Here is a 27443-nt window from a genome sequence, read left to right as displayed (position 1 = left end):
CTGGCCAGGATGCGAACAGGCGTGGGGGAAGACATTCCAATCCTTCCCTTCCCCCAGTAACCAGGACTGCAGGGAAGGTCTGGAGATGGGGCAGCTCACCCACCCTTCCCTTTCCCCTCCCATTCGTCCATCTGCCTGCACCCTGAATAAAACCGATCTGTGTTTCTCTGTGTGTGTGTGTGTGTGTGTGTGTGCGCGCATGCGACTTAGTGGGATCAGCAGTGTGAGGAGAGGAAGGGAGGAGTATTGGAGGGGCGGGAGAGGGATGTTCGATGGGGAGGGGAAGCGAGGAACGTCGGGGAGGGCTCGTATTCGGTGAGGAGTTTCTGCCTCCCTCCCCTAGGGCTGTGGCTTGTGTTCTGTCTCTCCTGGGGCGGAGGTGTCCGCCCCTTGCCCCGTCCCCACGCGCCGCCTCCCCCTGCGGAGCAGTCGAGAGGTGCCCAGGCCCAGCACCGCCAGCACCAGGAGCCCTGACAGCGAGGCACACGCCGCGGTCACTGCGGTCGCCGTGCCCGCGGGAGGCTCCATCCTGTGTGGAGAGAGAGAGAGAGAAGGGTCAATGTAACACACCTGTACCCCTCCCCTACAGTTCTATCCCCGTGTGTGTGTGTGTGTGTGTGGGGGGGGGTGCACGCCACGCACCCCCTCCCTGCACCCCGCCGCGGAGACGACTGATCTTGTGTTCTTCCCCCCCACCCCGAACAGTGATAGACAGCCCACTGGCGCCCCTCCCGCTCGCACCTGGCGCTGAGGATGGTACAGTTGTGCCCGCGTAGACGCAGGAGCAGAGGCCGCTGTTGCAGACTGCCCTGCAGCCGCTGCTGGAGGGACTGTACGCTGGGCTGCCCACACTCTCTCTCCCAGAACTGCAGGCACAGCTGGTGGGGGCCGCACACCCGGGGCCGTGACACGTGGCCTCTGTAGAGAGAGAGAGAGAGAGGTGGGGGTTCAGTCCAGGTCTCCCCTCGGCTCCCTCCCGCAGCCCAGCTTGTGGGGTCTACACCCAGGCCCGCAAATCTAAGGACCCTCGCCATCTGGGACATGCCGTCTTCCATTAGGGGGGAGAGGCAGATGCCTGAAGCCCCACACCAGAAGTTTCAGGAACAACTTCGTCCCCTCTGCCATCAGATTTCCCAATAGTCCTTGAACCTCACCATTCTGATTTATTTATCATCACCTTTTGGTCTTGCACTGAACCACCGCCACAGAGCAACAAATTTCACAACATATAGTTGCAGGAGAAAGTTTGTGAACCCTTTGCATTTACCTGGTTTTCTGCATTAATTACTCATAAAATGTTGCCTGATCTTCATCCAAGTCACAATAATAGACAAACACAATCTCCCTAAACTAATTGGGGGGGGAGGGAACGTCGACTCAGACCATGAGAGGCCCACGTCGGGCATTTTCATGCCTTACAAGGCGCAGATTGGAAGTCTGTGTGGGGCGCCATTCCTCACGCAGACTAGAGCAATGTGTGGTTAAGTGCCTTGCTCAAGGACACAAACATGCTGCCTCAGCCAAGGCTCGAACCGGCGACCTTCCGATTACTAGACGAATGCCTTAACCACTTGGCCACGTGCCCAACACAATAACTAATAACACACAAACAATTGTACTTTTCATGTCTTTATTGAACACATTGTTTAATCATTCACAGTCCAGGCTGGGAAAAAGTATGTGAATCCTTGTATTTAATAACTGGTAGAACTTCCTTTTGCAGCAAACATATCTTCTAGCTGCTGACCAGACTCACACAACGGCAAGGAGGAACTTTAGACCATTCCTCCATACAAAGCCGTTTCAGTTCATCAATATCTCTGGAATACCTTGCATGAACAGCCCCCTTACCTGGGGTAAGATCTGGACTCTGACTTGGCCATTCCTAAACATGAATTTTCTTCTTTTTAAACTATTCTGTTGTTGATTTACCCTTGTGTTTTGGATCATTGCCTTAAGCTTCAGGTGACAGACTGCTACGCTGTAAAATGTCTTCATACAATTTTGAATTCATTGTTCCCTCAACGATTGCAAGGTGTCCAGGCCCTGAGGCAGCAAAGCCGCCCCAAATCGTCAGTCCTGAGGAAGGGTCTCGGCCAGAAACATCAAATATACTCTTTTCCATAGATGCTGCCTGGCCTGCCGAGCTTGAATTGACTTGATTACTTACATCCTTCATATACATGAGGAGTAAATATCTTTATGTTATGTCTCTGTCTAAATGATAGTAATTTGTAATATGTATTATGTACAGCAGGACAGTCAATATAACATAGAAATACAGTTGTGTCAGCATGAATTAATCAGTCTGATGGCCTTGTGGAAGAAGCTGTCCTGGAGTCTGTTGGTCCTGGCTTTTATGCTGCCATAGTTTCCTGGGTGGTATCAGCTAGGACGGTTTGTTCCTCCAGCATTATGTGTGTGTGTGTTGCTCGGATTTCCAGCATCTGCAGATTTTTTTTCTTGTTTGTGCTGGTGATGCTCCTTCCACCAGGCTTCACAGTTGGGATGAGGTGTTAGTGTGTAGCCTGCTTTTTCCTCCAAACATAGCGGTGTGCATTTCTACCAGAAAGTTCAGCTTTTGTCTCATCTGCCCACAGAACATTGTCCCAGAACATCCAGGTGGCCCTTTTCAGACTTGACACGTGCAGCAGTTGTTGAAATGCACTGGTTTCCTGGGTGGTGTGCTTCCATGAACACCATTCTCGTTCAGTGGTTTTCTTAGAGTGGACACATGAACAGAGACTTTAGCAAGTTCTAGAGATTTCTGCAGGTCTTTTGCTGTTACTTTTAGATTCTTTTTAAGCTCCTTCAGCATTGCACGTTGTGCTCTTGGTGTGATCTTTGCAGGATGCCCACTCCGAGGGAGAGTAGCAACAGTACTGAATTGCCTCCATTTGCAGACCATTTCTCTTGCTGTGGACTGATGAACACTCAGGGCTTCAGAAATGCTTTTGTAACCTTTTCCAGCTTCATACATCTCTACAATTCTTCTTCCAAGGTCCTCTGAAAGTTATTCTCATCGAGGCATGCTGCACGTAAACAGATCTTTCTTGAGAAGAGCAGGTTCTGTCAGTAACCTGACTTTGTGTGTTTATTTATAGACAGGGTACCTCTACAACCCACACCTCCAATCTCATCTCACTGCTTGGATCACCTCACTCCTAATAGCTTTTGTAGAAGGCATTACCCCAGAGGTTCACATGCTTTTTTTGAATCGAGACTGTGATTGTTTAAATGGTGTACTCAGTATTGACAAGAAGTACAATTGTTTGCGTGTTATTAGTTTAGGCAGATTGTGTTAGTCTATTATTGTGTCTTAGATGAAGATCAGACCACATTTTATGAGTAAATAATGCAGAAAACCATGTAATTTCAAAGGGTTCACAACTTTTCCTTACAACTGTATTTACCACAGGAAGCAAAGGAATAAATTGCTGAGCCTGTGGCGATGGTCTGAATCAAATTCATGAAGGTGGGACTGGCTTGGATGGGGATTCAGGTCAGCATGAAGCAGTTGGGCCGAAGGGCCTGTTTCCCACTGTGTAAACCTGTGACTTACCTCTGTCCCTGTCACTCACCCTCTCTCCCAACTCCACTCCCACCCCACCCCCCACCTGGGGATCCCAGCTTTCTCTACGAACCCCCGTCCCACTCCTCTGTTACCTGGGGATCCCGGCTGCCTGAGCGACCTCCTCCCCCTCGCCACCCACCTCCCCAGACTGGAGTGGGGGGCAGGGTGGCCTGTCGGAGAACTGCAGGCGGACGGCCAGCCAAAACCCCTGCCCCCGCCCTCGGCACCTCTGGCGGGTGGCCCCGTCGGGCAGGTGGGACCTGGTGGGGGAGGCTGGGGACAGGTCAGGGGTCGTCTGTGGGCCGGCAGGGTCCTGGTGCCAAGCCCCCTCCCGACACAGCACTGCGGGGCAGGAGACAAGGCCAAGGTACCCTGGGACCTGAAACGGAAAGGAGGGAAGGGGTGTTAGACTTCCTCTTCTCCGTTCCCTGACTCTGACAGAATGTTACACCTTCTCCTCCACTCGCCTTCATTCCTCCACCTTCAGTCCCCTCGCATTCTCCCTCCAGTTCTCCACCCTTAACTTCATACTGTCTTCACTCCCCTTAACACCTCTCCTGCCATCTCCTTCACCCCCTCCTGTTCTCCCCACCCCCTCCTTTCCTCTTTCCACCTCCCTTTCAGCCCCCCCAATCTGTTCCCCTTACTTCCACCCTCCCTGAACCACCCCTCGTGTTCTCCCCTGTCATTCCCTCCCCCACCACCTCTTCTACTCTGCTGCCTTTTATCCCCATTCTCTTCCGCCCTCCCCTGCCCTTAACCCCTCCCTTGTCTCCTCTTGTTTCCCTTCACCCCTTCCTACCCTCCATCCCCACCCTCATCCCTCTCCTGGTTCTCTCCCCCCCCCCAGACCTTCTTCACTCCCACCCTCTTTCTCTCTTTCCGCCCCTTACCTACCTGGACACTGTCTCCAGGGCGACAGGGGAGCCAGTCTGACCCCTGAACTCTGACCTCCAGGCCCCACAACCCGCTACACCGGTGCAGGTAGCAACGTCCGACTGCCTCTTGTCCTTGGGGTCCCTGCAGTGGGGCAGAGGCGGGGGTCAGTCTCCAGGGTCACATCCCCACCCCATCGTCCCTTTCTCCTCTGTCAAACAATTCTCTGAGTGTGAGGGTTCCTCCCTAACCTCCCCCCGCACCCCTCTACCTCCCCCACCCCCACTCTCACCCTTCCTTTGATCTTCTCCATCCAATCCGGTGGAAACCGGGTCAGTTCATAGCCCCGGTTCCTGCTCAGAGGTGGGCAGGGGTTTGGGAGGGTAGGGGAGGCCCCAGACACTCACCGCTCGGCTGAGATTGGACAAGAAGCAGCGGCTGTCGACACCATAGATCTCACCGGCATTGACCTCCCCCTCACTGCCCGCATTCTCCGCCTTCCAGCACTCACTCTGCAAAGGGAGAGAGACCACGTCAGCTCCCGCTGCTGCCCCGTCTTCCCCCCTCCAAACCTCCCTCTCCCCCCTCACTCCCTGTTTTCTCCTCCCCCTCTTCTCGCACAACTGCACGGGGAGTGTGAGGAGGAAGAGAAGGAGCACTGTTAGGGGTGTTGCTGTGGGGATGGCAATGAGGAGCCAATCAGGAGTGAGATGGGTTGACTGGATGAGCGGTGTCACAACTACTCAGAAAGTTAGATCGAGGAGCTGATTGTGGACTTCAGTTAGGGGGAGTCGGGAGGGGTGAGCAGCTTCCAGTTCCTGGGTATCAGCGTCTCAGAGGATCTGTCCAGGAGCTCGATACATTGATGATAATCATGAAGAAAGCATACCTCATTAGGAATTTGAGGAGACGTGGTACGGTATGTCACCAAAGACTCCAGCAAATTTCTGCAGGAGTGTCTCATGCGTTGTGTCTGGCTGCATCACTGCCTGGCATGCAGGCTACAATGCAGAGGGTCACAAGAGGCCACAGAGTGCTGCAGACTTGGCCAACTCCATCGAGGGGCACGGCCCTCCCCGCCATCGAGGACATCCTCAAAACTCCGAGCAACACACGCAAAATGCTGTACAAACTCAGCAGGTCATGGAGGTGACTAAACTGTCGACGTTTCGGGCTGAGACCTTTCTTCAGGACTGAGAAGGAAGGAAGAAGACGGAGCCTCGAGGAGGCAGCATCCATCGCTGAGGACGCTCAGCTTCCGGGACGCTCCCTCCGTTCATTGCATCCACGAGGCAGGAGGTACACTTCTCCTCCCTCATCGGGCTAATGAATAAACCTGAAAATCCCTGACACTACCTCCAACTGCATCTCCCTCTCTCCCTCTCTCCCTCTCCCCCTCTCCCTCCCTCCTCCTCCTCCTCCTCCTCCTCCCACCCCCCCGCTATAGTTACATTTATTTTGTCACTGTGTTAATTTATGTTAATTAGTGTTTGCAATATTAATGCACATTTTTCGTGACATTGGTCCCCTGGGTAAGTGTGCCTCTGATAATCACTAGACTATGGGACAGCACGGTAGTGTAGTGGTTAGCACAACACTGTACAGTACCAGCGACCCAGGTTCAATTCCCACCGTTGCCTGTATGTTCTCCCCGTGACCACCTGCATTCAAAGATGTACCAGTTAGCAGGTTAATTGGTCATTGTAAATTGTCCCTTGATTAGGCTAGGGCTCAATCGGGGGACTGGTGGACAGCAGAGAGCACAACTCTGAAATTCTTCAAAGGGCCGTTTCTGCACAAAAGCTCAATAAATACATAATAAAAGTGCAGGAAGTGGCCTTTTAGCCCACAGTGTAGTATCAGCTCATTAAAATAATCCCTTCTGTCATTATCTGTCTCCCTCCTTTCTCTGTTCATGCATGTGTCTGTCTAACAGCCTCTATCGTATCTGCCTCTACCACCACCAGGTAGTACTCGCCAGGTACCACTACTCGCTGTGTAAACACTTGCCCCACTCATCACCTTGACACTTACCCCCCTCAGCTTAAATGGATGCCCTCTGGTATTCGGTATTTCCACTCTGCAGAGGTCAGCAGTCTATTCACATTTCCCCTCAGCTTCTCCCGCTCAATAGGAATCAATCCAACCTCGTCCAGCCTCTCTTCATAGCTCATGCCCTCCACTCCAGGCAGCATTTGATGACCCTCTCCAAAGCCCCCCCAACACACTTCCTGTGAAGGGCAACTAGAACTGAAGGTGTGGCCTGAACAGGGTTTTCTATAGCTGTATTCTCAAATTCAGCTCATTCAACATGACCTTCAGCAGTGAGAGAGAGGGAAGGAGATTGCTGTGGGAGGTGCGGTGAAGAGGGAGGGAGTGATGGAGAAGGGAAGGAGGGATTGAGTGGGAGTGATGGGGGGAGGGAAGGAGAGGAGCACTGGTCCCCATTCAGTCGTTAACTCCCTACCCTGTTGGCCAGAGGTTTGTAGATCCGACACCCATCGAGGAGGTCGTCCGTGAGACAGGAGGCCTTGTCCAAGTGCAGGTAGTGGCAGCCCAGTCCGCTAAGGTAGATGTTGTACAGTGTCATTCACACACAGGACCCCAAAGCTTCCCCTTTACTCCCACCATCTGCACTCTGGACATGACAGGACCGCCTTCCTCCCCGTTCCCTGACACCATTTGCTTTCCCACCCCTTCCCCTACACACCAACCAATTACACTCCCAGTGGACCCCAACACACCCACTAATTACACTCCCAATGGACCTCACCCATTCCCCTACACACCCACCAATTACACTCCCAATGGACCCCAACACACCCACCAATTACACTCCCAATGGACCCTGACACACCCACCAATTACACTCCCAATGGACCCCACCCCTTCCCTAACCCACCCACCAATTACATTCCCAATGGACCCCAACACACCCACCAATTACACTCCCAATGGACCCCAACCCACCCACCAATTACACTCCCAATGGATCCCAACACACCCACCAATTACACTCCCAATGGACCCCGACACACCCACCAATTACACTCCCACTGGACCCCAACACATCCACCAATTACACTCCCAATGGACCCCACCGCTTCCTCAACCCACCCACCAATTACATTCCCAATGGACCCCAACACACCCACCAATTACACTCCCAATAGACCCCAACACACCAAACAATTACACTCCCAATGGATCCCACCTTTCCCTTACACTCCCAATGGACCCCTCCTATTCACTCCTACTGTCCACACTCCCAATGGGACCCCACCCTTTCCCATTCACTCCCACCGTCCACACTCCCAATGGACCTCACCCCTTCCCATTCACTCCCACTGTCCACATTCCCAATGGACCCCATCCCTTCCCATTCACTCCCACTATCCACACTCCCAATGGGACCCACCTCTTCCCATTCACTCCCACTATCCACACTCCCAATGGGACCCACCCCTTCCCATTCACTCCCACTATCCACACTCCCAATGGGACCCCACCCCTTCCCATTCACTCCCACTATCCACACTCCCAATGGGACCCACCCCTTCCCATTCACTCCCACTATCCACACTCCCAATGGGACCCACCCCTTCCCATTCACTCCCAGTATCCACACTCCCAATGGGACCCACCTCTTCCCATTCACTCCCACTATCCACACTCCCAATGGGACCCACCCCTTCCCATTCACTCCCACTATCCACACTCCCAATGGAACCCCACCCCTTCCCATTCACTCCCACTATCCACACTCCCAATGGGACCCACCCCTTCCCATTCACTCCCACCGTCCACACTCCCAATGGGACCCACCTCCCACCGTCCACACTCCCAATGGGACCCACCCCTTCCCATTCACTCCCACCGTCCACACTCCCAATGGACCCCATTCACTCCCACCGTCCACACTCCTAATGGACCCCATCCCTTCCCATTCACTCCCACTATCCACACTCCCAATGGACCCCATCCCTTTCCATTCACTCCCACTGTCCACACTCCCAATGGGACCCACCCCTTCCCATTCACTCCCACTGTCCACACTCCCAATGGGACCCACCTCCCACCGTCCACACTCCCAATGGGACCCACCCCTTCCCATTCACTCCCACTGTCCACACTCCCAATGGGACCCACCCCTTCCCATTCACTCCCACCGTCCACACTCCCAATGGGACCCACCCCTTCCCATTCACTCCCACCGTCCACACTCCCAATGGGACCCACCTCCCACCGTCCACACTCCCAATGGGACCCACCCCTTCCCATTCACTCCCACTGTCCACACTCCCAATGGGACCCACCCCTTCCCATTCACTCCCACCGTCCACACTCCCAATGGGACCCACCCCTTCCCATTCACTCCCACCGTCCACACTCCCAATGGGACCCACCCCTTCCCATTCACTCCCACTGTCCACATTCCCAATGGACCCCATCCCTTCCCATTCACTCCCACTATCCACACTCCCAATGGGACCCACCCCTTCCCATTCACTCCCACCGTCCACACTCCCAATGGGACCCACCCCTTCCCATTCACTCCCACTATCCACACTCCCAATGGGACCCCACCCCTTCCCATTCACTCCCACTATCCACACTCCCAATGGGACCCACCCCTTCCCATTCACTCCCACTATCCACACTCCCAATGGGACCCACCCCTTCCCATTCACTCCCACTATCCACACTCCCAATGGGACCCACCCCTTCCCATTCACTCCCACCGTCCACACTCCCAATGGGACCCACCTCCCACCGTCCACACTCCCAATGGGACCCACCCCTTCCCATTCACTCCCACTGTCCACACTCCCAATGGGACCCACCCCTTCCCATTCACTCCCACCGTCCACACTCCCAATGGGACCCACCCCTTCCCATTCACTCCCACCGTCCACACTCCCAATGGACCCCATCCCTTCCCATTCACTCCCACCGTCCACACTCCTAATGGACCCCATCCCTTCCCATTCACTCCCACTATCCACACTCCCAATGGACCCCATCCCTTTCCATTCACTCCCACTGTCCACACTCCCAATGGGACCCACCCCTTCCCATTCACTCCCACTGTCCACACTCCCAATGGGACCCACCTCCCACCGTCCACACTCCCAATGGGACCCACCCCTTCCCATTCACTCCCACCGTCCACACTCCCAATGGGACCCACCCCTTCCCATTCACTCCCACCGTCCACACTCCCAATGGGACCCACCTCCCACCGTCCACACTCCCAATGGGACCCACCCCTTCCCATTCACTCCCACTGTCCACACTCCCAATGGGACCCACCCCTTCCCATTCACTCCCACCGTCCACACTCACAATGGGACCCACCCCTTCCCATTCCCTCCCACCGTCCACACTCCCAATGGGACCCACCCCTTCCCATTCACTCCCACCGTCCACACTCCCAATGGGACCCACCCCTTCCCATTCACTCCCACCGTCCACACTCCCAATGGGACCCACCCCTTCCCATTCACTCCCACTGTCCACACTCCCAATGGGACCCACCCCTTCCCATTCACTCCCACCGTCCACACTCCCAATGGGACCCACCCCTTCCCATTCACTCCCACCGTCCACACTCCCAATGGACCCACTCCAATGGGACCCACCCCTTCCCATTCACTCCCACCGTCCACACTCCCAATGGGACCCACCCCTTCCCATTCACTCCCACTGTCCACACTCCCAATGGGACCCACCCCTTCCCATTCACTCCCACTGTCCACACTCCCAATGGGACCCACCCCTTCCCATTCACTCCCACCGTCCAACTCCCAATGGGACCCACCCCTTCCCATTCACTCCCACTATCCACACTCCCAATGGGACCCACCCCTTCCCATTCACACCCACTGTCCACACTTCCAATGGGACTCACCCCTTCCCATTCACTCCCACCGTCCACACTCCCAATGGGACCCCCCCCTTCCCATTCACTCCCACTATCCACACTCCCAATGGGACCCACCCCTTCCCATTCACTCCCACCGTCCACACTCCCAATGGGACCCACCCCTTCCCATTCACTCCCACCGTCCACACTCCCAATGGGACCCACCCCTTCCCATTCACTCCCACCGTCCACACTCCCAATGGGACCCACCCCTTCCCATTCACTCCCACCGTCCACACTCCCAATGGGACCCACCCCTTCCCATTCACTCCCACCGTCCACACTCCCAATGGGACCCACCTCTTCCCATTCACTCCCACTATCCACACTCCCAATGGGACCCACCCCTTCCCATTCACTCCCGGCACATCCATACCTGCCGGTACAGAAATATTCTGAGGAATTTTCGTGACAAGTTTCAGTGAGACCAAAATTCTCACCCCGACCTGTTGGATTGAATAGGAATACAAGGGATTCAAGGAAGTGTTAATTACAAGATAAACACATACCAATCCTCATAGAGGGATCAGAAGTGGAGAGAGTGAGCAGCTTCAATTTCCTGGGTGTCAAGATCTCTGAGGATCTAACCTGACCCCAACATATTGATGCAGTTATAAAGAAGGCAAGATAGCAGCTATACTTCATGAGGAGTTTGAAGAGATTTGGTATTTCAACAAATACACTCAGAAACTTCTATAGATGTACTGTGGAGAGCATTCTGACAGGCTGCATCACTGTCTGGTATGGAGGGGCTACTGCACAGGACCGGAAGAAGCTGCAGAAGGTTGTAAATCTAGTCGGCTCCATCTTGGGCACTAGCCTACAAAGTACCCAGGACATCTTCAGGGAATGGCGTCTGAGAAAGGCAGTGTCCATTATTAAGGACCTCCAGCACCCAGGGCATGCCCTTTTCTCACTGTTACCATCAGGCAGGAGGTACAGAAGCCTGAAGGCACACACTCAGCGATTCAGGAACAGCTTCTTCCCCTCTGCCATCCGATTCCTAAACGGACACTGAATCCTTGGACACTACCTCACTTTTTTTTAATATACAGTATTTCTGATTTTTGCACATTTTTAATCTATTGAATATGGTAATTAATTTACTTATGTTTTCTGTCTTCTAGATTATGTATTGCTGCTGCTAATTTAACAAATTTCACGTCAGATGCCGGGGATAATAAACCTGATTCTGATTCTGAACTTTTCCCACATGCACAGTTCCCTTGGGTCAGACCCAAACCAGGAGCACCACACACAGTTCCCACCTCTGTATCACTGGCAGTTCCTATCTCCTTATTCCCTGGGTCAGGCCCACACTGGTAACACCGTGCACAGTTCCCTCTCCCCATGCCTGGATGAAATCTGCCAAACCCCCTCACACACTCTCTTTCTGTCTCTCAGCCCCTCTGCTCTCACTCACCTTGGCCCCAGACCAGGGGCTGACTGCCTTGATATAGGACCCGGTACCATCCCGTGTCAGCCATGGCTCCCAGCGTGACTGGGTCGATGAAGGTGTGCCGTGCTGCGCCCAGTGCCGCCGTCATGATGGATCCCTGCAGAACGCGGGATTCCCAGTGGGAGGAGGGCAACCCTGCCTGTAACTGGAGCAGGAAATGGGGAGTGTCACAATCTGTGGTATACCGGTGGTGGGGGGGGGGGTTGGGGAGGGGAAGTGTGAGACACAGAGGGAGGGCGAACAAGGGACAGAGAAAGTGATGAGGGAGAACGAGTGGGGAGGAGGGATCGGGAGGAAGAGAGAGATAATGGAAGAGAAAGGGAGAAAGATGGAGAGAGCAGGAAGGAGGGAGGAGATGGGGTAACGAGGAGGGAAGGGAGGTGACAGTAGGAATGAGGAGAGAGGGATAAGAAGCAGAGGGAGGGAGAGAGTGAGAAGGAAGGAGATGAAAAGGGAGTCACAGAGTCATAGAACACAACACAGAAACAGACCCTTTGGCCCATCTTATCCGAGCTGAACCATTAAGCAGCCTAGTCCCATTGACATGTCCCCGGACCGTACCCTCCCACCCCCCATGTACTCGGACTGTACCCTCCCACCCCCCCCATGTACCCGGACCGTACCCTCCCACCCATGTACCCGGACCGTACCCTCCCACCCCCCATGTACCCGGACCGTACCCTCCCACCCATGTACCCAGACCGTACCCTCCCACCACCCATGTACCCGGACCGTACCCTCCCACCCATGTACCCAGACCGTACCCTCCCACCCGTGTACCTATCCAATCTTTTCTTAAAGGTCGACATCAAGCTTGCCTGCACCACTTGCACTGGCCAACTCATTCCGCCCTCTGAGTGAAGAAGTTTCCCCATCATCTTCCCCTTAAACTCTTCACTCTTCACCTTTAATCCATGACCTCTAGTTGAACTCTCACTCAATCTCAGTGGAAAACTCGTACTTGCATTGACCTTATCGATACTGCTCATAATCAAATCTCCTCTCGATCTTCTCTGTTCCAAGGAATAAAGTCCTACCCTATTCAATCTTTCCTTCCCTTCAGACCTGGCAGCATCTTTGTAATTTTTCTCCACACTCTTTCAATTTCGTTCACATCTTTTCTGAAGGGCAGATGTCTGTAAGACTCACCCAGTTCTCGAGGGGTCCGCCGAGCGACGAGGACGTGTGGAAATGCCGCCGCATCTGAGCCACGACGTTCGGGGTGAAGATCCTGACAGTACCGCGGTCCGTGTTGGTGACAGAGCCGCGCGGAGAGCAGTGGGGGGAGGCTGTGGGAAGCAGGTGGACTGCATCAGGTACACCCCGAGAGGGCTTGTCCCCAGTCACACCATCGGTTTCTACACCCGCCTTGTCTCCATGACCTCTCTCCCCAATTCTGTGACCTCCTCCCTCCCCTAGACTGGTCCTCATCTCCATGACCTCCTCCCTCCCCTACACCCCTCGCCTCCCTCCTACCCTTACATCTTTCCCTGACTCCATGAACCCCTCCCTCCCCTACACCCTTGCTCCATTTCTGTGACCCTCTTCCTCCCCTACACCACCCCCCAGTTTTGAAGACCTCCCTCCCCTAAGCCCCTTGCCATCTCTGTGTCCTCCTCCCTCCTTCCCCTTCACCTTTGCCCCATCTCAGTGACACCCTCCCTCCTCTATGCCACTCCCCAACTCTGTGACCCTCTTCCTCCCTGTTTCCATGATGCCCTCCCTCCCCACGCCCCTCACCATATTAGTGAGGCCCTCCCTCTTCTACATCCCCGCCCCCATCTCTGTGACACCCTTCCTTCCCATTTCCAGGACACATTCCTTTCCCCATGACCCTCCCACCTCCGCAGCCCCCTCCCTGCCCTCTCCCCCTACCCCATCTGTACCCAGGACGGGGGTTCTACCTACGGTCAGTGGTCAGTGAGCACTCCAACCAGCTGTTGAACAGGTCCTTGGAGAACCCTAATGCATGGAAGAGCTCGTGGATGGTTGTCTGGAAGAGAGAAAGGGAAGTCCTGTCAGGGGAGAGGGGATCAGAGCAGGGCGGGGACTGAGGACTGGACTCGGCCCCAGGGAGTCACAGAGTGACACAGCAGGCAAACAGGCCCTTCGGCCCAATTGGTCCCTGCTAACCCAAACCGTACCTAAGCCAGTCTGCTCTGCCTGTGTTGGGTCCGTATTCCTCTGAACCTCTCCCGTCCCTGTACCTTTTAAATGATGTTAATGTACCTGTCTCGGCCACTTCCTCTGGTGGCTTGTTCCACATACGGACCACCCTCTGGGTGCAAGAAGAGCCTTCAGATCAACGATTAACCGAGTCCACACCAAGGTGAAGTGGTACCAGAGCTGTGTTCTCTCCACACTCTTGTACGGGTCAGAATGCTGGAGCGTGATGGAGAATGACCTTGTCAAGCTGTCGTCATTCCACACCACGAGCCTCCGGAAGATCCTCCATCTTTTCTGGCCAAGAAAGATCTCCAACCACGCCCTACTCCCTCAGTGTCACCGAGAGGACATGGCCACAATCATCGTAAAGAAACATTAAAGATGGATTAGGCACAGAGATGAGAAGACAGGCCAACTTCATCATCAGGGCAGTACTTCACTGGATTCCCTGAGGGACAGAGGAAATACAGGAGACCAAAGACATCTTGGTACCATACCGTAGAGGCAGAAATGAGGACCCTGGGCCACACCTGGGGCATAATATGGCCGAGGACAGACAGAGATGGAGGACCTCCATTGCTGCCCTAAATGCCAGCAGTGTAACAGGCAGTAAGTAACTCACTCTGGGTCCCTTTTAAATCTTTCCCCTCTCACCCTATATCTATGCCCACTCATTTTGGACTCCCCTACCCTGGGGAAAAGACTTGTCACTGTCCACCTTACCTACACCTCTCATCACAGAACACATTCCCTATCATGTCATCTCTCACTCTCCTACGTCAAGGGAGTAAAGACCTAGTCTGGCCAACCTGGCAACATCCTTGTAAATCTTCTCTGCACTCTCTCCAGCTCAGGTGCGATCCCAGTCTCCACCACCCAATCCCGACGAGGTGACCGTCCCCACCTTATTTCTCAGTCCCACCACTGGCTGATCCCTCAGCAGTTTCTTCTTGGACCTGGGCTGTGACGTTCTCCTGAACCAGGAATGCAACCTCCCCAGCCCTCTTTCCTCCACCCCTATCCCGTGAAGAGTGTGAAATGATTTACTTCGGAAGGTCGGGTTTGAAGGCAGAGAACGGGAGCGTGGAGAAACAGAGGGATTGTAGGGTCCAAGTCCATAGATTCCCTCAAAGTTGCCGCGCAGGCTGACAGGGTGGTTAAGAAGGCTTATCACGTGTTGGCCGGGGGAATGAATTCGAGAGCCCTGGGGCAATGATGCAGCTCCACAAAACCCTGGTCAGACACCCAGCAGTGCAGGCTTGGTCTTCCTAAAGTCCACCACCATCTCCTTTGTCTTACCAATGTTGAGCTGCAGATGATTCAGCTTGCACCATCTGACAAAGAGGGCATTGCCTGTACACTGGGGGCTTTTGATGAAGGGATATGGAGAGAAAGCAGGAACGGGGGACTGATTGTGGATGATCAGCCATGATCACAGTGAATGGTGGTGCTGGCTCGAAGGGCTGAATGGCCTACTCCTGCACCTATTGTCTATTGTCTATTGATACTTACATGCTGGCCCCAGGACACCTTCTCTGATATGTTTTTTTATAGGCATCTGTTAGTCTCGTGACACCATGGATTTGCGCCTTGGAAGGCTTCCAGGGCGCAGGCCTGGGCAAGGTTGTTTGGAAGACCGGCAGTTGACCATGCTGCAAGTCTCCCCTCTCCACAACACCAATGTTGTCCAAGGGAAGGGCATTAGGACCCATACAGCTTGGCACCAGTGTCATCGCAGAGCGATGTGTGGTTAAGTGCCTTGCTCAAAGACACAACAGGTTGCCTCAGCTGGGGCTCGTACTCACGACCTTCAGATCACTAGACGAACACCTTAACCACTTGGCCACGCGCCAACACGATACGTTAACTCCAAGGGATTTAAAGTTACCGACCGACCCCGCTCTCAACTTTCAGGCCCCTGTCATAGGGTCCTGTCTGCCTTCCTCCCCACTGGGACTCAGAGGTGGTGTGGGTGCCACTGAAGGGCATTTGATATCTCTGGGCCTGAACTCAGTGGAGGGGGATCTCAGCGAAACCTCCCAGATACTGAAAGGCCTGGGTAGAGTGGACGGGGAGAATATGTCTCCATCGGGAGGGTCCCTGATCCGAGGGCACAGCCTCAGAATGAAGGGACGTCCCTTTAGAACAGAGATGAGGAGGAATTTCTTCAGCCATACAGTGGTGAATCTGCGGAATCCATCGACACGAAGACGGCTGTGGAAACCAGGACATTAAGGAAGGGTTGATTGGTGAGGAGGTTAAGGGCTACGGGGAGAAGGTAGGAGAATGGTGTTTTTAAAATATCCACTATTATTGAATGATAGAGCAGACTGTACAGGCCCAATTCTCCTCGTACATCTTACGGCCTTCTCCTGAGCAGTTACTCACAGCCCACTATCCCATCCCAGACAGTAGCCAAGATGGTGAACTACTCTCCAGAGGGAACTCTGCTCCCTCCGTCCTGCTCTTTGACCTCCCCCGGTGGTCATGCAATGGCCCCCAGCGTGAAACCCCAGCCTGCAATGCCCCCGCCTTCCCTGAGCTTCCTGCGCGCCCAGCCCCGGGTCCCCGACCCAGTCAGACAGGGTCTTCGGCCAGCCACACTTCCCACAGGCGCAGTCCGCCTGCCCTCACTCATGGTGCTGACACCGAGCGGGTCCCCAGGCCAGGACTTCGCCGGCAGGCTGTCCTGGCCCAGGCCACTAGCACACCACGGCCCAGAGAATTCGGCGCCTCGCACGCTCAGGAGGTTGAAGAACTTCGCCAGTCCCCGTCAACCCCCTCCAAATTTAATCAATACCCAACAGAATGATCGGGATGCATCCCGGCCTGGTCCGGCAACTGCTGTGTCCGTGACCGCACGAAACCGCAGAGTTGTAGACGTCACTGAACCAGCCTCCCCTCCACGGACTCTGACTACACTTCCAGCTACCCTGATAAAGCACTCAGCACAATTTCCACCACATCAACCCCACACCTCCTCTCCTCTCCCCTGTCCCATCAGGCAGCAGATACAGAAGCCTGAAAGCTCGTACCACCAGGCAAAGGACAGTTTCCACCCCGCTGTTATAGGCCATTAAAGTTCCTCTTGTACGAAAGGATGGCCCCATGACTTCATAATCTTCCTCTTTATGGCCTTGCACCTTATCCTTTGCCTGCACTGCACTCTTTTTCTGTGACTGTGACACTTTACTCTGCATTCTGTTACTGTTTTCACAGTGCACTGTGTAACGATCTGATCAGTGTGAACGATACGCAAGACAGGCTTCTCACTGTATCTCGGTACACGTGACGATAATACACCAATGAGAACTGGGGGGGGCGAGGGGGTAGTCTCTGACCCTCTCCCAGTGCGAGCCGACCCCTCCGCGAGCATGGGTCAGAGGTCACGCTCCCCGAAACTCCCGCAGCACGCCCGGGTCAGAGGTCCCGCTCCCCACCAGGGGCCAAGGGTCAGAGGTCGTGCTTCCTGACCAGCTGCGAGCGCGGGTCAGCGGTCACCTACCAGCTTGGTGCGCTCGTGGTCGAAGTTGTTTCCACGGAGACGGGCGTGGCAGAAGGTGACGGACCCGGCGATGGGTCGGCCCACCTGGTCCACCTTGCAGTAGGAGGCGTAGGCGATGACCGAGGGCTGTGGGTTGGGGAAGCAAGGGAGAGGGGTCAGAGCTTGATATCTTCTCACCCCTGACCCCTGGCATCTCCTAACCCTTGCCACCTCAACCCTAAACCCCTGGTATCTCCTCATTATGATTCCTGGCCCTGGTACCTCCTCCTTCTGAACTCTGACCCAGGCAGTTCCTCACCCAACCTCTGAACCCTGTCTCCTCCTCACCCACGTCCCCCAGCATCTTCTCTCTCTAACCCATCACTCATGACCCCAGCACCTCCTCACCCCAACTTCTGACTCCTGGCATCTAGCACCTCCTCACCTGCCCACAACAGCAGTTGACCTCTGACACCTGACATCTCCTCAACCTTATCTGCTGACGTCCCTTAACTCCTGAACCTCCTCACCTTCTGCCTCCCCTGGCCCCTGGTCACCTCTGACTCTGCCAATCTTCCCATGACTCCACCCATCTCCCCTAACTCCACCCACACCCCCTGATTCCACCCATCTCCCATGACTCCACCCACCTGCCCTGACTCCACCCATCTCCCATGACTCCACCCATCTCCCATGACTCCACCCACACACCCTGACTCCGCCCACCTCCCTTGACCCCACCCACTTCCCCTGACCCCGCCCACCTGCCCTGACTCCACACACACACCCTGACTCCGCCCACCTCCCCTGACCCCACCCACCTCCCCTGACCCCGCCCACCTGCCCTGACTCCACACACACACCCTGACCCCGCCCACATGGCCTGACTCCACCCACCTCCCCTGACTCCACCCACCTGCCCTGACCCCGCCCACCTGGCCTGACTCCACCCACCTCCCTCCGACATTTCCGTGTGTCGGCGGCCTTGACGTAGAGGATGAAGTCAGCACCGGGAACTCCCGTTCCGTCCTCCCGCAGGACCACTGGCTCCTTGCCCTCCGCCGTCCACACCCCGAATCCAGACAGGTGCTCATCCGGGATCTGCACCAGACACAGACACTCAGCCGTCCAGACTGGGCACCGCTGTGCTCCCGCACTGACCCGGGTGATAGACAGACAGGCACCAAGCCAGACCGAGGGAGGGACGGGGAGACAGACACCAACCCTATCCCGAGCCAGACGCACACCCATTCACCGACCCCAGACCCCAGACCCCAGCTCAGGAGCTGACACAGACACAGACCAGGACTGCACAGAGACACACAGACACAGACGGTCTCTCACCACCACATCTAGACACCTCTCCACTTGGTAGTTAGCATTGACCTGGCCACACCTGTAAATACCAGAGAGGGGCCGTCAGTGGTAGGTACCCCATCCTCGGTGGAGGGGAGAGGGGTAGGCAGGAAGGGTATGGAGGGAGGGAGGGAGGAGGAGGGTATGGAGAGGTGAGTATACATGTGAAGGAAGAGGAGGGCTGAGTGGGGAAAGGGAGGAGGGAGTGAGGATGGGTGTGGAGGAGGGAATGAGGGGGTTGAGGATAGGTGCAGAAGGAGGAGGGTTGAGGCTGTGTGTGGAGGAGGGGGGATGGATGTGCAGGGAGGAGAGAGTGAGGAGGGTTGATGATGGATGTGGAGGTGGATGGAGGGAGTGAGGAGGGTTGAGGATGGGTGCAGAGGGAAGAGAAAGTGAGGAGGGTTGACAATGGGTATGGAGGTGGATGGAGGGAGTGAGGATGGGTGTAGATGAAGGAATGAGGAAGATTGAAGATGGATGCAGAGGGAAGAGGAAGTGAGGAGGGTTAAGGATGGGTACGGAGGGAGGGGGGATGAGAGTGAGGAGGAGGGAGTGAGAAAGAGGGATTAGGGAAGAGGGAGGAGGATTGAGGAGTTGGCACTGCGGGACAGGACAATGGGAGAACAGTCGGAGTTACTTGTTGAAGTTCGGTAGCGACTGGTTCCTCCAGACGGACTTGCAGTAGGCCTCCGGGTCCCGGGACAGCAGGAGAGGGTCCACCACCGGAATCACTGCGGGAGAGGGGGGAGGAGGACTGTAACATGGGCACAGGTACCGGGCAGGCTGTGTTACAGACACAGGCACAGCCAGGGGTACAGGCGGGTGGCCGGACAGACACGAGCAGACAGACCGGAGGTATGAGTAGATGTGTAGGCAGACGTACAGACGGGCAGAAAGGGAGATACAGGCGATAAGACAGGAAAGCTACAGGCAGATGGGTGTGGTAGAAGTGGTTGTGCGGGCAGGGGTACAGGGAAATACAGGCAGGCAGGTGGGGAGAGACAGCTGGACAGACAGGGTAAGACAGGTGGAAGTACCATGAGCGACTGCCGGATGGACTGGGAGAGACAGGTAGACAGATGGGGAGACAGGCGGACAGGCTGGAAAGCACAAGCGGAGGTACTGGGAGTGACAGGCAGACAGACAAGCAGATGTGCTGGCGGGCAGAGAGGGTGACAGGCACATTTACAGGTGCATGATGGGGGAGGGAAAGGCAGATGGACAGGACAGAGAGAGGTTGGGTGGACAGAGGGACACAGGCAAATAAACGCATTTAGGCAGGGATACAGGTAGATGTACAGACAGACATACAAGTGGGTGAATGGGGACACATGGCAGGCAGATGAGGAGGTACAAACGGATGGTGGGGGATACAGGCGGAAACAGTGGCAGTGGGTGGGTGAGGGATACAGCGGGACGGGCAGGCACACGTACGGGGGTACAGGTGAATGCACAGGCAAATAAGCGTGGTTTATAGATGTAGACAGAAATACAGGCTGACAGACAACGGATACAGGCAGGCGTGTGGGTTGTTTCATAGTTAGACAGACACGTGGGCAGATTACAGGCAGACAGGAGAACGATACAGGTGGATGTACAGGCAGACTACAGGCGCCGGCTCTCACCTGCCAGCAGCTCTGCGATGCGACCGATCGCCTCCTGCACCGAGGCGTTGAGGTGCTGCCTCTCCTCCGGCCTCAGGACCATCTCAGGCACGCTGGTGTAGAAGGCAGAGATGCGAATGGGGCGGGGGCTGGGCAAGGACCTCCCAGACGCCCTCGCCCCTCGGTAGCGGACAGCCGTTGCCCCGGTAATCCTCCGCTGGACCTGGTCGTGGATACACCCCCCCAGGCAGCCCAGCGCCAGGGCCAGCAGGAGGCCCAGCTGTCCCAGAATTGCCCTGTGCGTCATCCTGTGGGGTGGAGAGGAGGGGGAGCTGGGTGAACTAGTAGTGGATCCTCCCCTCCTGCCTTGCCTCAGACCCTCCCCTCGGTCACCGGCTGCCCATGGGCTCTGGCTAAACAGGGATGTCTGACCTCTTGTCTTGTGGACGTCATGAAAGAGGAACAAGAGAGTGAGCCCCACGGTGAGGTCCCGTGTCCGACTCCCTGCCCACACCGGAGGTACAGACCCGTGGAGACGCTGTTCCTGACCTTCCCTCCACCTTGCAATGGGGCGCAGGGTTACACAGCACAAAATCAGGCCCCTTGGCCCAAATGACAACAATCCCTATCTTCCTGCATCTGATCCATATCCCTCTAAGCCTTTCCTGTCCAAGTATCTTTAAAATGTTCCGATATACCTGCCTTAACCACTTCCTCTGGCAGCTCGTTCCATGCAGGGTCCACCCCACAGAGAGAAAAAGTTTCCTGTTAAATCTCTCTCCCCTGAACTTAAACCTGTGACACTCCTGTTCCTGATTCCCAGCCCCGGGGGAAAGGACCGTGCACGTTCACCCTATCTGTGCCCCTCATGGTTCTATACACCTCTATTCAGTCAGCCCTCGGGCTCCCACACTCCAAGGAATAAAGTCCCAACCCGCCTAGCTCTCTCCATAACTCAGTCCCTCCAGTCCCAGCAACATCCCTGTAAATTTGATCTGCTCCCTTTCCAGCTTAATGCCGTCTTTCCTACAGCAGGGCGACCAGAACTGGACACAATTCTCCAAGTGCGGTCTCATCGACGTCTTGTACAACTGCAAGATGTCGTCCCAGCTCCTGTACTCAAGTGTCCTGACTGATGAGGGCTCACGTGCCAAGCACCTTCTTCACCGCCCTGTCCACGTGAAACCCCGCTTTAAGTGAACCATGTGCCCTGTACCCCTGGGTCCCTCTGTTCTATAACATCTCACAGGGCCCTGATGTTCACTGTGAAACTCCTGTCCTGGTGTGACTTCCCAAAATACACCTCCCCTCATCTCCAGTCCCTACAAAGACTCTATGAGAACAGCCGAGAGGATCACAGGGGTCTCCCTACCATCCACCAGGGACAGTTATCAGGAGCTCTGCATACGCAGGGTCCTTAGTATTATCAAGGATCCCACCCATCCATCCAGCATCCTCTTTGACTTTCTCCCATCAGGCAGGAGACTCCGATGCATAAAACAAGAACGGTCAGGAAGGGAAACAGTTTCCTCCCTCAGGCCATTAGGCTTCTGAACTCCCTGCTGCATCCCATTCAAAGTGTCACTGGTTAATCTATTCTGTACCTTACAGTATTTAAGTTATGCACTTTGTTTGTTCATCTGTTGACTTTATGCTTATTTTCCTAAGTTAATGTGTGTATGTGTACTACTGTAAATTACACCCTGGTCTGGAGAAACGTTGTCCCATTTGACGGTATTCATGTACGTAGCTAAATGACAATAAACTTGACATCTGACAAATGAAGCTAAGCTTTTCCTTTATCGATGAAGTTAAAGCTGGCCAACTGAATATAAGATTGGCCCGGTGATAGGAGGCAGTGGGGAGTCATTATTCACACCGGGGGCTTGTGACCGTTAGGGATCGATGCTGACCATTTGGATAAAGTTGTCAACATGGTTCGTAGGTTTGCAAGTCCAATGGGTTCTGGTTGATTGGGACATCGGTTAATTGGGGACAACTCTCAAAAAAACAAAAACTAAATCGAGAAAGTAGCCAGGATTCCCTCAGTTTATTTGGGACACTAGGCTGCTTAATTAGGGCAGGACACAATTGCCAAACAGTTTATGACTTGTGTTAGCCACGTGCACTTGTGTGGCCATCGGACACTACACTGTGATTAGAGTGAACAGTTTTAAAATAGCGTCAGTCGTGTGTGTTTGTGTTCAAAAAGTGGTGATTTTTGTCACTGATGGTCGGTGAGAAATGAGCAGTGAGAGAATTCAGAACCGTTTCACTCACTGCAGTTTCAAGCATTCTGGCTTAAAGATGCCAGAATTGACCAGGAGTGAAAATGAGACGATTGATCACAAAGAATTTGAAGGTATTGACAATCATCTTGAATGTTACAATGAAAATGAAGATTTGGAGGATGCAATTGTCAAAAGCATTGTATGAAGTCAGTCCACTATCTGCACCAGGTGTCTGAGCTGATTTTGTTAATTTACAGTCAATCAAAAGAACACAGCAGATGAATTCATCTGTCAATAGCTGTTAGAAATTAATACAAAGTTGTATAGTACTGTAGAGATATTGGTAGTATTCTTATTTGTTCTGAGTTTTGGGAAAGTTATTGGATGGTGCTCTAAGGACCGGATATGTGAATATTTGAAAAGACAGATTAGAGATGGTTGGCATGTCTTTGTGCTTTGTACCTTGTATCTAACCAATCTTATAGAGTTTTTCTGAGCATGTTACCAGGAATGGTGATGAAGGCAAGGCAGGGGATGTTGTCTACATAGACATCAGCAGGGCATTTGACAAGTTCCCGCATGGGAGGTTGGTCAAGAAAGCCCAGTCGCTTGGCATTCAGTGTTGATGGCAGATGGAATTTAAGGCAGACAGGTGTGAGGTGTGACTTTGGGAGGACCAGCCAAGGTAGATCTTACACAGTGAATGGTGGGGCACAGAGGAGTGTGGTAGAACAAAGGGATCTGGGATTACAGGTCCAGGGTTTGTTGAAAGTGGCATCACAGGTAGATAGGGTTGTAAAGAAAGCTTTTGGCACACTGGTCTTCATAAATCAATGTATTGAGTACAAGCAATGGGATTTTATGTTGAAGTTGTACGGTACAATTGTGAGGCCTAATTTGGAGTATTGTGCGCAGTTTTGGTCACCACCTACAAGAAAGATATAAATAAGATTGAAAGAATGCAGAAAAAAGTTTACAAGGGTGTTGCCTGGACTTGAGGACCTGAGTTGTAAGGAAAGATTGAAGCAGTTAGAGCTTTATTCCTTGGAATGTAGAAGACTGAGGGGAGATTTGATAGAGGTATACAAAAATATGAGGGGTGTAGACAGAATAAATGCAAGCAGGCTTTTTCCACAGAGGTTGGGTGAGACTAGAACTAGAGGTCATGGGTTAAGGGTGAAAGGTGAAAAATTTAAGGGGAACATGAGGGGCATCTTCTTCACTCGTGTGAGAGTGTGGAACGAGCTGCCAGCGCCAGTGGTGGATGCATTTTCAATTTCAACATTTAAGAGAAGTTTGGATAGGTACATGGATGGGAGGGGTCTGGTCCGGGTGCAGGTCGATGGGACTAGGCCATTTAAATGATCAGCACGGACCAGATGGGCTGAAGGGCCTGTTTCTGTGCTGTAGTTTCCTATGATTATTTAAATGCATAAGTTCTTAACTCGGTTAAACGGTAGTTTGTCTTTTTTATACACCTTAACTATTTCCATGAAACTTTGGTTAATTGGGACATCCACTTAACTGAGCCAAAATACACCAACCCAGATGTGTCCCAATGAACACCCACCGTAACACCAGCATTGCTGATGTGGTGGATGGGCAGTGAGGAAGGGTTTCTAAGGCTGTAACAGAATCCAGATCAACTGGAGGAAGTGGGTCAAGAAACAGCAGATGGGATTCAACCCAGACCCGGAAAACGCTGCCTCGAACGCCAGGTCGCTCTTCATCGACCGTGTCCGATCACCCCTCAGAAACCGGTGGGTGAGCTGTCCTTGCTGGGTCTCGGCACCTCTCCCCACAACTAGACTGTGGACTTGTTGGTAGAAAGTTCACAGTCAGTCTGTGTTGGCAGCAGCACCTCTAGCCCCATCACGCTGAGCACTGGTGCCCGCAGCCCGCTGCCAACGCACGACGGCACTGCTCGACCCAGTTCTGACCTGAACCAGCAAGTCCACTAATGACACAGCAGGGGCTGGCCTCATCAATGACGACGATGAGACGGCGTACAGAGAGGAGACAGAGCCTCCACGACTGGTAGACCCCTGCGATCACGGCAACTTGAGTCTTAACGTGGCCAAGGCCAAGGAGATGATTGGGGTCCTGGTCTTTAGGAAAGTGCAGGCTGACCATCCCTCACTGCCCACTGAGAGAGTTAGGAGCACCAAGTTCCTGGGAGTGCACTTAATAGATAACCTCACCAGGTCCCTCAACACCACCTCTTTGCTCAGGAAAGCAGAGCAGTGTCTCCACTTCCCGAGGAGATCGAGGTGAGTGAGGCTCCCCACCTCCCTGTTCTAACCAATTTTTACAGGAGCACCACTGACGGTGTCCTGACCGTCTGGTGTGGAAACTGCAAGACATCTGACTGCAGGTCCTCTACAAAGCACTGCAAGGGTCATCGGGGTCTCCCTTCCACCCATTAGAGGTATTTGTCAGGAGCACTGCCTACGCAGGGGACTTTAGTATTGTCAATGATCCCTCCCGTCCGTCCAACAATCTCTTTGACCCACTACCATCAGGCAGGAGGTTCCGTAACATTCAGACAAGCACTGTTAGGGTCAGAAACAGCTTCTTTCCCCGGGCCGTAAGACCACTGAACTCCCTGCCACCACTGAGGTCTCACCACATTAGAGGCACCAACTGCATTAAGCTGTTTCACTTTTTGACTCGTGTCGTAAATGCACCTTAATTATCTGCTAATTCATTTGTGGTAATGCTACTTTCTGCGTTGACGTTCTGCGCCGTGCACCTTTCATTTCGTTTAGGGGCATACACGTGCTGAACTAGAACTAGAAGCAAGTTAATAAGTTAAGCCAGGGCAGGGCTTCCACAGTGAATGGCAGGGCCCTGGGGAGCGTTGTGGAAAAGGGGGACACGTGGGGTACCGGCGCGCAGTTCCCCGAAAGTGGAGTCACAGGCGGTGAAGAGGGTGTATGGCACGTTGCCCTTCACCTCTCAGGGCACCGAGTACAGGAGCTGGGACGTTACATTGCAATTCTACAAGACGTTGGTGAGGCTGCATTTGGAGAATTTTTTGTTCGGTTTTGGTCGCCCTGCTGTAGGAAAGATGCCAGTGAGCTGGAAAGGGTGAAGAGGAGATTTATGAGGATTTTGCCCTCATCCTCCTCCTCTTGTTCCTTCTCCCTCCCCTCTCAATTTCTTTGCGTTCTCCCGCACCCTCCAGTTTACCGCTCTCTCTTTCCCTGCCACCTTCCTCGCACCTCTCTCTCACAACACGCTGGAGGAACTCAGCAGGTCGGGCAGCATCCGTGGAAACGATCAGTCAACGTTTCGGGCTGGAGCCCTTCGTCAGGACTGTAGAGGGAAGGGGCAGAGGCCCTATAAAGAAGGTGGGGGGAGGGTGGGAAGGAGAAGGCTGGTAGGTGCCAGGTGAAAAACCAGTAAGGGGAAAGATAAAGGGGTGGGGGAGAGGAAGCAGGGAGGGGATAGGCAGGAAAGGTGAAGAATGAATAGGGGAAAGTACAATGGGTAGTGGAAGGAGACGGAACCATGAGGGAGGTGATAGGCAGCTCGGGGAGGGAACAGAGTGACATAGGGATAGAGGACCATAACCCCTTTATCTTTTCCCTCACTGGTTTTTCATCTGGAACCTACCAGCCTTCCCACCCTCCCCCCACCTTCTTTATAGGGCCTCTGCCCCTTCCCTCTTCAGCCCTGACGAAGGGTTCCGTCCCGAAACGTTGACCGATCGTTTCCACGGATGCTGCCCGACCTGCTGAGTTCCTCCAGCGTGTTGTGAGCGTTGCTTTGACCCCGGCATCTGCAGAGTGTTTTGTGTTTACTTCTCTCTCTCCCCCCTCCCAGCACCTCTCTCTCACCCTCCTCTGCCCCCTCTGCCTCTCTCCCAGCACCTCTCTGTCCCCCCCTCTCTCTCTTTGCCCCCTTTTCTCTCCCTCTCCTTCCCCCTCCCCTTTTACTCACCTCACGCCCCAGCCTCCATCTCCTTCCCCCAGGTCCCAGGCTCTGCAGTCAGCTGGTAGAACCAGTTTAAGGAACAGTTCACACAAAGCCGTCCTTGTGGTGAGACAGAGAGAGAGGGGGGAGGTGACGGGACCTCCCACACGGACACATAGTCAGAGGGCGCGGGGCGGGCCTCCTGCACCACAGGTGCAAGGGCTGGGAGGGGCTTGGTGATGGGGAGGGATGAGATTACTCCCTTGTGACCCACTCCCAGGGATCTGTTATTTTGTATCTAACCCCCACCCAAACCCCTGGATCAGATCCCATTTTGTAATTCACTCCCAGGAATCTGTTATTCTGTACATAAATTCCCCAAATCTCTGGATCAGTTCCCAGCCTGTAACCCACTCCCGGGGATCTGTTATTCTATATTTAAACCCCCAAACCGCTGGATCAGATCCCAGATTGTAACCCACTCCCAGGGATCTGTTATTCTGTATATAAACCCCTAAACCCCTGGATCAGATCCCAGATTGTAACCCACTCCTAGGGATCTGTTATTCTATATTTAAACCCCCTGAACCCCTGGATCAGATCCCAGACTGTAACCCACTCCCAGGGATCTGTTATTCTATATTTAAACCCCCGAACCCCTGGATCAGATCCCAGACTGTAACCCACTCCCAGGGATCTGTTATTCCATATTTAAACCCCCAAACCCCTGGATCAGATCCCAGACTGTAACCCACTCCCAGGGATCTGTTATTCTATATTTAAACCCCCAAACCCCTGGATCAGATCCCAGACTGTAACCCACTCCCAGGGATCTGTTATTCTATATTT

General features: G+C 53.9%; 1 protein-coding gene across 1 annotated transcript; it reads right to left on the bottom strand.

Moving 5' to 3' along the window:
- Nucleotides 1-192: 192 nt before the first annotated feature.
- LOC134352685 (ciliated left-right organizer metallopeptidase) lies at nucleotides 193-26715 on the bottom strand. The gene is made up of 16 exons (XM_063060072.1): nucleotides 26622-26715; nucleotides 20467-20753; nucleotides 19479-19572; nucleotides 18830-18881; nucleotides 18440-18586; nucleotides 17507-17632; nucleotides 13744-13828; nucleotides 12985-13124; nucleotides 11800-11980; nucleotides 10753-10822; nucleotides 6918-7014; nucleotides 4858-4962; nucleotides 4472-4594; nucleotides 3667-3953; nucleotides 742-918; nucleotides 193-529 (listed from the first exon to the last, which is right to left on the bottom strand). Exons 2-16 carry the CDS (start codon nucleotides 20750-20752, stop codon nucleotides 340-342), a joined length of 2160 nt encoding a protein of 719 aa, XP_062916142.1. The 5' UTR covers nucleotide 20753; nucleotides 26622-26715; the 3' UTR covers nucleotides 193-339.
- Between the last annotated feature and the right edge of the window lie 728 nt (nucleotides 26716-27443).

The sequence above is a fragment of the Mobula hypostoma genome, chromosome 10, assembly GCF_963921235.1.
Source record: "Mobula hypostoma chromosome 10, sMobHyp1.1, whole genome shotgun sequence".
Classification (NCBI taxonomy): Eukaryota; Metazoa; Chordata; class Chondrichthyes; order Myliobatiformes; family Myliobatidae; genus Mobula; species Mobula hypostoma.
This window is presented reverse-complemented; position numbering and strand designations above follow the sequence as displayed.